Raw genomic sequence first — 15,675 nt, 5'->3', positions numbered from 1 at the left:
TACTCTGGCCTCCACCTGAACACGAGAAACTTCGGGATCCTTACCTTGATTAGGCCGAGTGCGCCCTTTGAGGCCTCTTGGCACTGCATCCTCCAGCGGACGGTGTTTGACAGGTCTTGGCTTTTCCTTCCTGCCTTCGACCATGTGGAGTGAAAGGCTCATATGGCCGCCTTGGGCTGGCGTATTACCCGGTCTACGAAGTAGTAGCGGCAATTTACTTCCAATCCCGAAATTGACCACTCAGGATTTGGGAAATCTACAGAGCAGCTGGCTAGATGCCACTTTTAAAGGGCAGCAGTTGATGCCGGACCTACCCGGAACCCAGGCGTGGGTTTTCACATTTCATTCTGAAATGACAGGAAGCGAACTGGGTTCCTGCGTTTGGTAGGGCATGCGCACACTGATGTTCATGAAGGCGTGCTGAGTCGTGCGTGGGAGCAGTGAAGGTGGCAGTGCGTTTATTTCTTTACTGAGCAATACATCCTCCAGTAAAGACCGTCATCCTTTCTGTGCTGGAAATGGAGGTCGGTACCGGTACCCCAAACCTGGGTTCCACAGCAGTTCCAAAGTTCATGCAGCAGCACTAGCCGCAGTGTGGGCAGCAGCCTGTCTAGAACTGCGCGGGGCGCCAGTGCACCAACCCTGGAGCCTGGAGTGAGCTAAGTATGTTTAGCACCCCCCCCTATCCCCCCCCCCCCCGGAAATCGCTTGTTGCAGCTCGTGATTGACTGAAAAGTCGAGGTTGTGCAGAATGTGTCTACACCCCGTATGAGAACCATGTAGTCTCTAAGGCAGGACTCAGAGCTTTCACAGGTGGTGGTGAATAATCTGTTAATCCTCAAAGAACCAAGGAGGCAACAGCTCCCAACTTTGCTCAAACAAATTCAGAGTCCTATGACGATCCCCAGCGCCATGCAGGATTTGTACGCGCAGTCAGGTCTTAGGGACATCGGTAATGGGGAACTCTTAGCCTCATCCCCGGGTTTATCCCGCCGTGAGGTTTAGGAAAGGCTGGAGGTTTTTCAGGAACCAAGCGAACAGCTCTGCGTGTCAGTGGAAACACAAATCCCATGGCCGGAGCCACAGGATGGGGATACCAGCATTTATTCAGCAAACACTGGAGTCTCTTGGTGGGGTAAATCCTTGGCTACAGAACCCAGAAGTCAGATTTCAGAAACAACGGGAACTATGGTGCAATACTTTTGAACCTTGAAGCAACCTGGCAAATGATAATAGCAATACCGTGGGATTCCTTTGTGACTATTCAAAAGGTTATTAGGCTCCCAGATAGCATAGCAGCACTTTTGTGTCTTAAAAAATGTCATTTTAAGGTGGACTGCAGGAAATACAGAATAACACAAAACTGCCAGGGGCGGGGGCAAAACAACCTGGTACATGGAAGTTCATGACAGCTTTATTTGCAATAGCCCTAAATTAGAAACCACTTGTATCTTTCAATGGGTGGATGTGAAATGTTTTCATACACCCACGCATGGATTCCTGCTGGGTGATAAAAAGGGAGGTTAGTGATCCAGATAACAGCTTGCGTGGATCTCAAGGGCTTAAGGCTTAGTGGAAAAAGCTACTGGGGAGGAACCCATTTTCCTCTATCCTTGGAGGTTCTTTGGCTGTAAATTGCTATAGAAACAAATTAACAGGAGAAAAACAAACTTAATTATGTATGTGTGGGAGCCCCGTCAGAGTATGAGACCCAGGGATAAGTCTGTCAGTTGAGATTGATTGATTGATTGATTGATTGATTGATTCATGCATTCATGCATTCATTCATTCAAGTACTTATTCATTTATCTTGAGAGAGAGGGAGAGAGAGAATCCCAAGCAGGCTTCGCCCTCAACACAGAGCCTGATGTGGTACTCGATCTCATGAACTGTGACCCGACCCAAAATCAAGAGTCAGATGCTCAACCGACTGAGGCACCCAGGTGTCCTGTCAGTTGAGATTTATAGGCCACCCTGAGCTAAAGGCACAGGGACCTGTGGCTTCAAAGGGAAATAGGGCAACCCACAGATAGGTGTTTCATTCTGGTTGGGCTGCCCTCACAGCAGGGCGACAGAAGAGACCCCTGAGTTGGAAGACGTGCGGTCACGTAGGGATGATCTGTGTGGTACCAGCTTGTCAGTTGGCTTTTCTCATTTGTGAAGTTTCTGATCAAGGCCTTTGTCCAATCTCTAGATCGTTTTCCCATTTTTGTTATCGATTTGAATAAATATTGATTAATTAAATTAACTAGACAAATGTGGATTTATGTATTCTGGATCCTAGCACTTGGTCGATTTTAGATTCATATCATTTTCAGTTCTGTGACTTGTAGTTTTGCTTTTTACGTAATCGCCTTTAGAAACCGAACTGCTTGCTTTTAAGACAGTTGCACGTACCCATCTGTTACTTTATGTCTTTTCTTTTTTCTGTCTTATTTTAAAAATGTCCTCTCTAATCCCAGGTCATGATGATATTTACTTATGCTGTTTTCTAAGAGTTTGTGTTTTGTTTTTCACATTTCCGTTTTTAATCCTTGGGGTGGGGGAGCTTTAATTTCATTTGTTTTCCATGTGGCTACCCAGCTTTCCAAGCATCATTTACAGACAGCATCATATTTTCCCTGCAGGTCTCTTAAAAAAAATTTTTTTTAATGTTTTTATTTATTTTTTTTGAGAGAGAGAGAGAGACAGGGCATGAGCAGGGGAGGGGCAGAGAGAGAGGGAGACACGGAATCCGAAGCAGGCTCCAGGCTCGGAGTTGTCAGCACAGAGCCTGACGTGGGGCTCGAACTCACGAACTGTGAGATCATGACCTGAGCCGAAGTCGGACGCTTCACCGACGGAGCCCCTCAGGCACCCCTCCTTGCAGGTCTCTTATGCCACCTCTGCCCCCATCTAAGTGCTCCTGGGTGTGAGGGTTTCTGGGCTCTCTGTTATGTTCGCGGTGGTCATCATGCCTGGAATTTTACCCCTACATTGTTTTAACCATTATGCTTCGATGATCTTGACCGTCTGGTAGCTGACTCCATCTTATCACTTGTCACATAGAAGGAGATTAAGTATTGATTTGATTACGAATCCAAACTGAGCATCTTAGAGATAAAATAATTACTCCTTTTACTCTGGAAACTACGTTCTACTAGGGCAAATGTAGTTTCAGTTCCCAGGTAAAATCTCAGTCAAATTTTCACAGTGTGACAAAGGAAGGTTAAGGCTACCTCAGTTAGGTTTTATTAGTCTTGTATTTGTTTCCTGTGGCTGCTCTATCGAATTAACACAATCTTAGTTGCTTAAAAAACACCCCGAAATTTGTTAGCTTACACTTCTGGAAGTCAGAACTCAAAATGGGTCTAAGGAGTTACAATGGAGGTGTTGGTAAGATCGCATTCCTTTGTGAAGGTGTAGAGGGGAATTCTTTGGCTTGCCTGTTTCAGCTTCTAGAGGTCACCCACATTCCTTGGCTCGTAGCCCCTTCCTGTGTCTGCCAAGCACATGGCTCCAGTCTTTGCTTCCATGGCCACTCTGTGACTCTCATACCTCCTTTCACCACAATCCTGTGGTTGCACCGGGCTCCCTTATGTAATCTGGAATCATCTCCTAATCTCCAGACACTCCATTGAAATGTTTATTTATTTTTGAGAAAGAGCAAGTTGGAGAGGGGCAGAGAGGGAGAGAGAGAGAGAGAGGGAGAATCCCAAGCGGGCTCCACATTGTCAGTGCAGAACTCAACATGGGACTGGGACTCACGAACCATGCGATCACGACCTGAGCCAAAATCAAGAGTTGGACTCTTCTTTAATTTTTTTTAATGTTTATTCATTTTTGAAAGACAGAGAGAGACAGAGCACAAGCAAGGGTGGGGCAGAGAGAGAGGGGAACACAGAATCCGAAGCAGGCTCCAGGCTCCGAGCTGCCAGCACAGAGCCCAACGCAGGGCTCGAACTCATGAACCGCGAGATCATGACCTGAGTCGAAGTTGGACGCTCAACCGACTGAGCCACTCAGGCGCCCCAAGAGTTGGACTCTTAACCAGTTGAGCCACCCAGGCGCCCCACCCCAGACCCTCCATTTAATTCCATCTGCAAAGTCCTTTTCGGTCAGGTAACATATTCACAGGCTCTGGGGATCTGGACCCATCCTCATGGGTGGGCTGGGCTGGGTAGTATTCTGTCCACCATGACCACAAGGACTAAAGCCTTTTTGCCTCTGTGGGGGTTCAGAGCATGCCATCTCAATATGTGCTGGTTCGATATTGAAGTGAAATCAAGGGGCACCTGGGTGGCTCAGTCGGTTAAGCGTCTGACTTTGGCTCAGGTCATGATCCCCAGTCTGTGGGTTCGAGCCCCGCATCGGGCTCTGTGCTGACAGCTCAGAACCTGGAGCCTGTTTCAGATTCTGTGTCTCCCTCTTTCTCTGACCCTCCCCTGTTCATGCTCTCTCTCTGTCTCAAAAGTAAATAAATGTTAAAAAAAAATTAAAAAAGAAAATGAAATCAATTTGACTTGATGATCAACATGTTGATTCTTTTCAGCTGAGGCACTTGAAAAACAGCAGAGGCAAGAAGGGTGCTCTGACCTTCCTTTTTCTTCTCGAAAGCAGGAGATAAAATTCCCTGTCCCAGGAGGAAAGAATATTCTTATCGGAGACGGGACCTGAGATGGAGAGTAATCTGTAAAACCAGACCTTGTTAAAATACCCCTTATCTTTCTTCAGCCTCCCTAAAGCATTTGAGCAACTTTTCCAACCTAGTGTGTAAATACACACACCTAGCCACATTTTTGGGTCTTCGTTTTCCTGTGAAGGTTCCCGTGCACAGGTAAAAGAAAATTTGTTTTTCTCCTGCTAAGTTTACCTCTCCTACACATCACTGTTGTGAAACAACTTTAAGTACCTAAAATACACAAACTCTACCAGAAAGTATTTAAAACCATTTAACACTTTTTTTTTTTTTAATTCAAAGTTAGGAACCAGAAAGTCTGACTCTGGTTGATCGCACATAAAGGGCGAGGGTAAAGGGATAGACTGCGTTCCGGGGAGGGCTGTGGGACCAGGCCTGAAGATACTTCCGGGTCTAAAACCCCACACTCTTCTGCAGAATCGGCCTGGGGCTATGGGTCATCCACCTGGAAGCCATGGCTTTCCTTTACATTTGTGTAAAGGAAAATGGTGAGAGAGGAAAAAGTTCTAGGGGGGGCAGATAATATTATTTAAAGGAGAGCAATTCATATAAAAGTTTATTGGCGGCCTTTGATAGCTTATTCATTTGACTGACTCAGTCATTTCACTGAACCGTCTCTGCTGTCTCGTCCTTCCATTTCGAAGAGAAGTCTTTCGAAGGTGAGACCGATTGGTGGAGCCTGGCCACATATATCTCCATGGTGGCTGGGAGGGAGCCTGAGCATTGCTCTTCAGAAGCCTAGGTAAGTGAGGCCAAGTTCTAAGCTGGGAGCCGAATGCGTTTATAAAGGAAATCAATGGACCAGTGGTTTGCAAATATTTTCACTCCAGGTTCCACGGTAAAAACAAAACAAAACAAACAGAAACACATGTACTTGAAACTAAAATTTTATGGGGTGATATTTTCATTTTTTACACAAGATGGTTGATATTTTCTATACATTTCCCTGCTTTTTAAAAAAATTTTTTTAATTTTTTTTTTTTTTTTTAATTTTTGTGAGACAGAATGTGAGCAGGGGAGGGGCAGAGAGAGAGAGAAAGACACAGAATCTGAAGAGGCTCCAGGCTCTGAGCTGTCAGCACAGATGCAGGGCTTGAGCTCACAAGCCATGCATGAGATCATGACCTGAGCCGAAGTCGGATGCTTAACTGACTGAGCCACCCGGGCACCCCTGCTTTTTTTTTTTTTTTTTTTAAAGGCTACATCAATGGATAGAGATAAATCCAAATTTTAATCTTAGATTCAGAAGTGCAGCCAATAATTCTGAATAAACATACCACTTTCACTCAAAGTAATTTGGATTAATTTGGGTGATTATTTACATAAAAGATCTGTTGTCATAGCTATTTTTTTTTTCCCAACGTTTATTTATTTTTGGGACAGAGAGAGACAGAGCATGAACAGGGGAGGGTCAGAGAGAGAGGGAGACACAGAATCGGAAACAGGCTCCAGGCTCTGAGCCATCAGCCCAGAGCCTGACACGGGGCTCGAACTCAGGGACCACGAGATCGTGACCTGGCTGAAGCCGGACGCTTAACCGACTGCGCCACCCAGGCGCCCTGCCATAGCTATTTTTCACACTGTATAAGTGAATCTGCTAAAAATATAATACCATACACTTTTAGGAAATCTACATTGTAGGTAAGTGTAACCCTAGCTACGGAACTGAAAAACCGTTTTTTTTTTTTTTTTTTTTTTTGGCATGACACATAAGAAAGGAAACATGAGCCGGAATGGCTCAACTGGTTAAGCCTCCACTTTGGTTCAGGTCATGATCTTGTGGTTTGTGGGTTCAAGCCCCAGGATAGGCTCTGTGCTGACAGCTCGGAGCCTGGAGCTTGCTTTGGATTCTGTGCCTCCTTCGTTCTCTGCCCCTCCCCCGCTCTCTCTTTTCTCTCTCTCTCTCTCTCTCTCTCTGAAAAAAGAAAGAAAAGAAACCAAATGTGGAGCTCCCCCCTCCTAAAAGGCTGCTGCTAATACCTCTTTTATTTTCTTTCTCTCATATAAACACATGCCGGCAACATAAAGTTTAGGAATTCTATAGCAACAATTGCTATCCCAGTAAACAGTGATGAAAAACTGGCTCGCTTTCAATACGTATAAGCTTATGAAAGTAGCATTTCTGTGAGAAAATTTTGGGTTAGGGTTGGGACCCGTCAAATTATTTTCATTACAAATTAAGGGCTTGCAATCTGCATCTTAAAAGTCTGCAGTGGTGGGGGGCGCCTGGAGGGCTCAGTTGGCTGAGCATCCGACTTCAGCTTGGGTCATGATCTCACAGTTCGCGGGTTTGAGTCCCGCATCAGGCTCTGTGCTGACAGCTCGGAGCCTGGAACCTGCTTTGTATTCTGTGTCTCCCTACTTCTGTCCCTCCCCTACTCTCGCTCTTTCTCTCTCTCAAAAGTAAACATTAAAATAAATAAATAAATAAATAAATAAATAAATAAATAAATAGGCTGCTGTGGTGATTGGCACTCACAAGCCTGATATTTGTGTAAAGGTAAATGGTAAGAGGGAAAAGTTCTAGGGGGGCAGATAATATTATTTAAAGGGGAGCAATTCGTATAAAAGTTTATTTGTGGCCTTTGATAGCTTATTCATTTCACTGAATCATGTAGTCATTGCACAGATATTTACTAAGTGAATAACATGTGCTAATAATTTATCTGGGTCCTGAGAATGTTAAGATGAAGATATTGTCCAAACCTTCCAGAAATCTCGAGGGGAAAGCGTATTAGTCATCACCAACAACTGTTTAAGGGTGTAGTAGCACCAAAGTAGGAGAGGGGACTCTGAAGTTGTGTTGGGTACTGGTGTGGAGGGGTGTGTTTTTGGCTTGGGAGAATCAGGTGAAGTTCTCTTGAAAGGGGTGAAGGGATCCGGATATGCCCCCCGAAAATATGCTGCTTTATAGAAGCGCTTATACAAAGCGTGAGGATGAATTTTGTGTTGAAAGCATTTGGGTTCCTGAAATCTCTCTTTGCCTAAAAGCAGATCTGCTGGAAGCCGAGCTATCGAACCAGCCTGATGGCAGGGCCCGGGCGGTGGACGGATGGGGACTGCAGGGTGGCCCACAAGTTCAAGTGAAGCTTCTCGTGCTCCCGCTTTCATGTAATTTGGCCTTAGCGTTGGTCGGGACAGCTCCCCTACCAATGAAAGTACCTGGGGAATTGTCAGTTGGGGAATTGCCCACACCAGGCCCCCCGGGAAAAGAACCATTGGGGAAAGAAATTGTCCGCGGGGAAATTGTGCGGCCCCACATCCAGCCCTTGCCACCCCCTATAAAGACTTCTCTACCTAAAGGAAGGATGGGCCCATGTATTTCCCAGCCAAGGAGGGGGCAAATGGGTTGGAAATCTCCACTCCAGCAACAAAGAAACGTATCTATGGATACAAGTTACTCCAACCCCTAGGCCCGCTTGGCCCCCAGGAGGCATTCCAGAGGATAACTGGACCTGGTGGGTTAAGGTACAGAATGGTTCATTAGTTCCTAGGCATACATTGTTTCTCTGGGAATGCATTAAGCGTGAGTTCCCAGGGCCCTCTTGGCTCCCTTCCGGGCACCCCAGACCAAAGCGAACACCTTTGTTCCTTATACTGCAAATGGTTCAAAGAAACAATTAAAAAGTCCTATCCCTGTAAACGTTCCACTTGAGGTGTCGGGAGCTAGATGACCTTGAAAGGGCAGGAGGGAACGTTACAAGAAAATAACTATGTTGTTCCTTTATGGGTGATCACACAAAGGAACATTTTTAGAATTAGGTAATGCCTAGAAACATAGATAATGCGGCTACAAGGAATTTGCTAACAAATATAATGCCACCCCTGCTACAATAAAGCAGCCAGTCTAACACACTGTTGTTGTCTGTGTCCATTTAGTTTTTTATTTTTAATTTTTTTTTCGCCGACTCCGTTCATCCTTCGGGAACCCCTGGACCTGCTGGGGCTGGACCTTGGCACAGATCCTCTCAAAACAACTCGGTTGTCCAAAATCCGTCCGCTCCTCAGGAGCAACTCTAGTGTCTTGTGGGAAAGGAGAAATTGGTACCACACCCAGACAGACTTTGTCAGAGACTATCACACCTGCCATCTATTCTTTTAGGGTCCATGTATCTTTCAAAAAGTCATTTGCTTTTCCATAAGAGCCCTTCTTGCCTCCCTGTCCCCTACTAAATTAGGTACATACACCCCCAAACTCTGACTTCCGCTTTGAGTTACCTCCCGCTGAGTGTTCTTTTGTGCATCTCTGATAGACAGGCTCAGCTTCTGTCTGTTTTCCTTGTTAGGCTGTGTGTTTCCTTAGCCTTAGGTACAGGGCCCCCGCAATGAACCTGCGAGTGAGCGGTTCAGGAAAAAGATCCTGGAAACCTCCAAAAAGAGCCGAAGGCTCTTTATGGATGAAGAAGTATATGTAAAGGAGACGGCTGATGAAAAGAAAGTTCCAAGTAGGATGAGTTGTTCCGTATTCTCAGCTAGAGAAGTCCGTGGGGGGTGGGGGAAGGGGTCTGGAGATGGCCTGTGCAGGTGAGCCGGGACCAGGTAAAGCACAAGACTTGGATTTTATTCTGCAGATGTTAGGAGAACCAGTGAAGGCTTTTTATTTTTTGTAGTCTTGCCCAGATTGCATCATGAAATGTGTAGTCATTCAGGTCCCTGCGGCGAGGCAGAGGGATTGTAGCTGGGAAGGACGCAGGCGGACAACTGTCAGGACCCTGCGGTCATACAAAGGCACTGAGAATAGGATTGGAAGGCTGTGTAGAAGAGGCATAACTTCCCTCTACCCTTTCAAGGTCTTTGGCTGGGCCAGAGGATGAAACTGACATGAAACAGATTAACAAGGAGAAAGCATACAAATGTTATTTAATGTTTTTATGTGTCCACTGGGGTCTTTACAGGAAAATGAAGGCCCCAAAAAGTGGTTAGGCCTAAGTGCTTACATACTTAGGTTGTAACAAAGATTAGGTTGAATAAAGATTAGTGGTCATGAAATAAAAACAAAAGTAGGAGAGGGGGGTCAAGGGGTTATTTTAACAAGGTCTGTTTGTATAGATTTCTCTCAGCCCTGACTCCTTATTTCTGGTGATAAGCGTTCTTCTCTTGCTGATATAGGGGTGACACCTTTCACACGGGATAATTCTCCGCTTTCAGAGAGAAATGGGAAGGTCAGAGCCCCATTCTCGCACCTGCTGTTTTCCAAGTGCCTTTAGCTCAAATAATCCTCATGCCAAAGTGCCATATTTTGGGGTGGCCTACTCTGCTACTTTTCAGCTGATACTCGGTTCTTTTCTGGGTGCCTGCATGTCTCACCATCGATGGAACAGTTGGGAAGAGATGGCTCAAGGAGGATCTCTGGTCTGATGTGAAGAGAACACCCATTTGTTCATTGGAAAGAATCACAAGCAGAGGAATAGGGCCCAGAAAGCAAAGCGAAGAATCACGGAGAACACAGGATCGGGGTCAGGAAGAACACTACCACAGAAACTTGGGAGATTGTGGAGGGAAGAGTGATGCAACAGGATTAGCTGTAGCAGGGATGACATTTTTTGTGTGATTTTGGATCTGGCAATTAGCAGGTCACTGGTAACCATGGCAAGGGTATTTTTTTTCTAAGCTTACTTTATTTTGGGGGAGATAGAATGCGTGCAAGTGGGGGGGGGGGCAGAGAAAGAGGAAGCGAGAATTCCAAGCAGGCCCTGCGCTGTTAGTGCAGAACCCCACGTGGGCTCGAACCCGCGCGAATCATGAGATCATGACTTGAGTTAGTCTGACGCTTAACCGCCTGAGCCACCCAGGCGCTCGGCAAGGGTATTTTTAGTGAGTGGTGAAGTCACATAATCATGAAGAGTGACTGAGACGTGGACCTACTCAAGATTACTTGGAGATTTAATAAAATGTTAAGGACGTAGTGCATGATAGAGGTATGGGTTAAGTTGATACTGAATGCTATAGATACAGATATATAGAGATAGTGATAGACATACAGGTAGAGATGGGAAGGAGCCAGTAGAGGAATATGGAGACTTAATTTGGGCCATCACTGTCAGATTAGGATATGCACCTAGCAAACTTGTCCAATTAAAACTTACTGGTGGTATTTGTGGGCCCTGTTAACAATGAGGACAAATACGAACTCTGTCAGAAAACCGGTAGCACGGCAGGTCCGGCGTGGCCTCAAGGCCAGCTGCCTGCCGGACAGGAAAATGGAGAAGAGTGCAGTCGCTGGCGAGAAAGCCCACACCATAAAGCGGCCAGAACACACGCACTGGATGCAGCATTCTCCCAGCTGAGGCTTCCCTCCCCTGGCTCCGCGCACATGACCGCGGCCAGGTCACGTGGCTGCCCGCCCGCAGTCAGAATTAAAGGGAACACGGACAAACCTTCCTCGGTTAACAGCTCTTCGTGTGACCGAGTGGGTGGCCCTGAGAAGGACCTTTTGGGATTGCGCGGAGACTGCAGGTGCAAAGCTTAGCCCCCGAAGCCGTAGAGCGTGCGGCCCTGGCGCTTGAGCGCGTACACCACGTCCATGGCCGTGACCGTCTTGCGCTTGGCGTGCTCCGTGTAGGTGACGGCGTCCCGGATCACGTTCTCCAGGAACACCTTGAGCACCCCGCGGGTCTCCTCGTAGATGAGGCCGGAGATGCGCTTGACGCCGCCGCGCCGGGCCAGCCGCCGGATGGCGGGCTTGGTGATGCCCTGGATGTTGTCGCGCAGCACCTTGCGGTGGCGCTTGGCGCCCCCCTTGCCCAGGCCCTTCCCGCCCTTGCCGCGACCTGACATAGCTGCAGTAGCGAGTCGTCGCACGGTGTGGTCCCTTACCTGCGGCTGCAGCCCTTTATATACCACGGTCGCGGACCTTTTAGGAAACCGGAACGGCGCGGGCGGGAACGAGTCTCTGCCCCGCCTCTTCCCACTTCCGCCTCGCGGGCCTCGGCTGAGGGGGCGGGGCGCGGAGCGCGGGGCGGGGCGCCGGGAGGGGGGTGGGCTGGTCTGGCGTCCGTTTCCTCGCGCGGGTCAGAGCTGTCGCTTTCTGTGGCTAGTCCTGTGCCTGCGGGAGGGGGTCTCAGACAGACAATCGGCTTTGGGGAAGTCTCGTAAACCTCTTACCATTTATAGAAAGGAGGCGGTGACCCTACAGGTGCCTATGAAAGCGAGGCATTGTTATTTGTAATTGTAATTTGTAGTTGTAAATTACAACTTGTAAACAATTAAAATTAGCTTTTAGATGTGAGATTTCTTTTAAAAGTAAAAGAATGACTTCTTACAATTTTAGCAGCATTTATTTAAATTTGGTGGATCATGGAACAATCATTCCCCTCTGGCAGAACATATACGTTTACATGATTTTCAGCCTTCCTGATAAGGAACTCTAGGAAGGGGAGCAAATGTGAATTGAATTTCTATTCTGATTCCAGATTTATAAAGCACTATTTGCATTGTAAAGATGAAGAATCCCAGGCTTGGAGAGCTAACCCTGTTCTCATAAGTGGTATTTTACCGGGTAGAACTGAGGTCTTCTAATTCTGGTCTTAGGATCTTGCCACCTACCACAGATCTATGTCAGTAAAACATTGCAGATACATCATGCTGAGTAAAAGTTTGCAAATTAACAGGATTAATAAAAATACCGCTAAGAAACTCTGAAACTCGTCCAGTGAGTTAAGGTTAGTGAATTAAGGCGTCACACAGATGACGCATTGATATGCTTAATAGACAAACTCCAACAGTTACGCATCTTCCATACATTCACATTAAGAACCTGACTTCTACGTGCTATAAAAGGTAATTAAAAATTCCTTCTCTGCTGGTACTTACGATATAGGCAGTCAGAAGATTATTCATTTCCCTTAGACACTATTTGAGATATAGCTCAGTTACAGCTACCTGCAGACTTAACACACAGTGACGTCCCAGGCACCAAAGGAGAATCACTAATTTCTTCGTTCAAGAACTTACATGCCAAGATCGTTGTACAAATACCAGGTCTGCAAAGACCATCCTACACGTTCTTTCAAAGAACTGAAAGCTTAGGAGAGGGAAGAGAAAAGTAAACAGTGAGGAGTCAGACATCAGCTTAGAATACTAGTTTCTGCCTGGCAGCAATGGGTGGACCAGCTGTATCTCAGCAACATGAACATCACCTGGGAGGTTAAGACACACAGACTTTCCGGCCCCACGCCAAGTCTCCTGAATTGATAGGGCATTTTTAAAAGGACCTTCAAGTGGATGGTACGCTTATTCAAGTTTGAGAAGAGTGGTTTTAAAGCGGGGCTTCCCAATGTTGGCCATTAGCCACGTGCTCATTTAAATTTCCATTAATTAAAATTCAATCAAATTCAAGATCTCTTTGGTCACTCCAGCCACATTTAACTGCTCAATAGCGTACGTAGGTAGTGGCTGTCTGTGTGACAGTACAGATACAGAACGTTTTCATCATTGCATGTAAGTTCTCTTGGGTTGTGCTGTGACAGTGAACTTCTTCTGAGGAACTTCTAGTCCAGACTGGGAAGGGTATTTGAAAATGAGGCTTACTGCAGGAAGTGGGGGTTGGAATATTTTCAAAGTGTGATAGAGTGTAGGCACCTTCTGGGTATACCAGATCTAGATAGAGAAGAACATATAAAAAGGAAATTGGAACTTTGACATTGTAGTGCGCTTCTGAGGAAATACAATGAGATATGGTTCACCTTGGAGAGGAGTTTCAAGTGGGAGAGTGTCCTCAGATGAGATCATCGTGATAGGAAATTAAAATAGATGTGATTTCTTGTGGTCCTTCTGAGCACATCTGGTTCTAACATAATGCTCTATCTGCTATATAGCCTTTATTTTTAATTCACTCGTTTGGTATTTATTCAACATAGTCCCTTTTTCTCCTTGAACTTCGAAATTCACTGAATTTTGGAACATTTAAGCATAGCTGCTGTGGGCTGACCTGCTGAGCACTATCTAGACCTCTCACAGTGGTTTACTATGAGGAGAGGGAGGTTAACACCAAAATGGGGAGAACATGAATTCATAAGTGAGCTACCCATCACCCATCTAACTGGAGTTCCTCTCAGTTATTTTTACATGTATAAAATAAACGGTTCAGGTCTCGGTCTAACGGAAAAATCAATTGTTTTAACATACATGCAGATTTGGGCTTCAAAAGTAATAAACACAACTTTTTTTGTGTGGGCTACGAAAATAAAAGGGGGGACGTTTCAAGTGTATAATACCTGGGGGTGAGCCAGCTTTCTAGATCCTCATCCATGCTACAGTTACAGAGAGGATAAGTACCTGGGTCTCAGACAGTAGAAGTAACTAGAACAGCCAAACCCCATCCTTGTCTAAACATTTGGGGAAGAACTTTTCAGGTGAAATCAAGTCTCAACTATTGCTTCTCTAGGAAGGGCAGATGTTACCTACAATTAAGGGAATAGCCCTGATGTCCTCTCCCTTATGTGCGAACCAGTAAGAGTTGTACAAGAATGCAGTGGTGACATCTGCTGTAGGAACTTTTCACCTATTTTCTTTTTCAGGTGCATTCATTTTTCAGAGACAGAGAGAGAGCATGAGTGGTGGAGGGGCAGAAAGAGAGAGGGAGACACAGAATCCAAAGCAGGCTCCAGGCTCTGAGCTGTCAGCACAGAGCTCGAAGCAGGGCTCAAACTCACAAACCGTGAGATCATGATCTGAGCCGAAGTTGGATGCTCAACCGACTGAGCCACCCAGGCCCCCACTTTTCACCTATCTGAAATTGAGTCTTTGCAAACTAGGGGACAATTCCACTGATTATTCAACCAGTTTTGACTACCATGATGACCCAAATGGTAAACTTTTAAAAATCTCAATTTAAATTCTATCTTTAGGTCTAGATGATATTAGCTAGTAGGCTCCGGTCTGAAAAGGGCCTGTAAAATGTTTGGGGCCATTGCTATTGCCAATGATGCTATAGAGGACGACAAACAGTCCCTTTTAGACACTCCTAAAATGCCTGCCGAGGGAGAACTAAATGCTGCATATTCCATCCTGTAAGTTTACCTCTTTATACACAGTATTTGTATTTGGTATATAACATGGGCTCAAGTCCCACAGACTTGTATTCAGTCAGTGCCAGCCAATACCTGACTCATTAAAAATAAGCCAAGTGACTTTTATGAAATTAGTTAAGTACGGAGAGATGACATCTTTAAAACTGATTATCCTATTTTGGATTTATGTGAGAAAATTCTTAAATCATCATTGGATGGAAGCTGGAATAACTACATTTTTGGAAAGAAGGATATTTGTTAGAAGAAACATAACACCAAAATATTTATTTTCACAAGCATGTAGTTTAATTTCATTATCTGATTATTTGGTTGATAATATTAACTTTGTGTTTCATTATCCAATATTTACCCAATTTCATTCGCTCTGTTGTGTTGCAAACTACAAGAGGTGGAATAATAAAGTGCGTCATACCTGCCGTGAAATGTTTGTTCAACTCCTTTGGTGGGCAAAGGTAGCCAAGTAAGTTAGGTTGTCACAGCGTAGTTCATAGTCTGTTAGTCAAAAGCCCAGGGAGAATTATGAAAGTGCAGAAAGTGATTTCAATGACATTTTTTTCTTTCTAATCTTGTGTCCCTACTTGCAATGGTGAAAAACAGTCAAATAACATTTGCACTTTAAATTTCATTTTGAAATACAGGAGACATGTACAAAATTCTATGTTAAATATTGGAGTTAAAAAATCTTAGGCCGTCTGTCATTAAGTAATTTAGTTTCAAGGAGACGGATGGGATATAAACAGGTAACTTTCTATTCTTCAACTCATATGATGTAGACCCGCCATTCTATTGTTTCATGATTCTCCTTTCCTCTTTGCAGTTGATCTATAATGCCGATCCTAGGTCTGAAAAACCTATTATAGTACTATTTTAGGAAAGCTGCTATTAAGAACTGTTTATCTGGAAAACCCATGGAGCCACCTCGCCCCCCATCCTTCCTGAAATGTTTAAATCCCCCAAATACGGGGA

The 15,675-nt window shown here is 45.3% G+C and overlaps 1 protein-coding gene across 1 annotated transcript; it reads right to left on the bottom strand.

Annotated features, from left to right (window-relative positions):
* Positions 1-11,095: 11,095 nt before the first annotated feature.
* Positions 11,096-11,483, bottom strand: LOC106988031 (histone H4). Its single transcript, XM_027040143.2, has one exon. It carries the CDS (start codon positions 11,453-11,455, stop codon positions 11,144-11,146), a length of 312 nt encoding a protein of 103 aa, XP_026895944.1. The 5' UTR covers positions 11,456-11,483; the 3' UTR covers positions 11,096-11,143.
* Between the last annotated feature and the right edge of the window lie 4,192 nt (positions 11,484-15,675).

The sequence above is a fragment of the Acinonyx jubatus genome, chromosome B2, assembly GCF_027475565.1.
Source record: "Acinonyx jubatus isolate Ajub_Pintada_27869175 chromosome B2, VMU_Ajub_asm_v1.0, whole genome shotgun sequence".
Classification (NCBI taxonomy): Eukaryota; Metazoa; Chordata; class Mammalia; order Carnivora; family Felidae; genus Acinonyx; species Acinonyx jubatus.
Note: the sequence above shows the minus strand (reverse complement) of the source record. Positions and strands in the feature narration are given on the sequence as shown.

Coding starts and splice junctions, on each gene's coding strand:
- LOC106988031 (XM_027040143.2), bottom strand. CDS start 11,455: ATGTCAGGTCGCGGCAAGGGCGGGAAGGGCCTGGGCAAGGGGGGCGCC.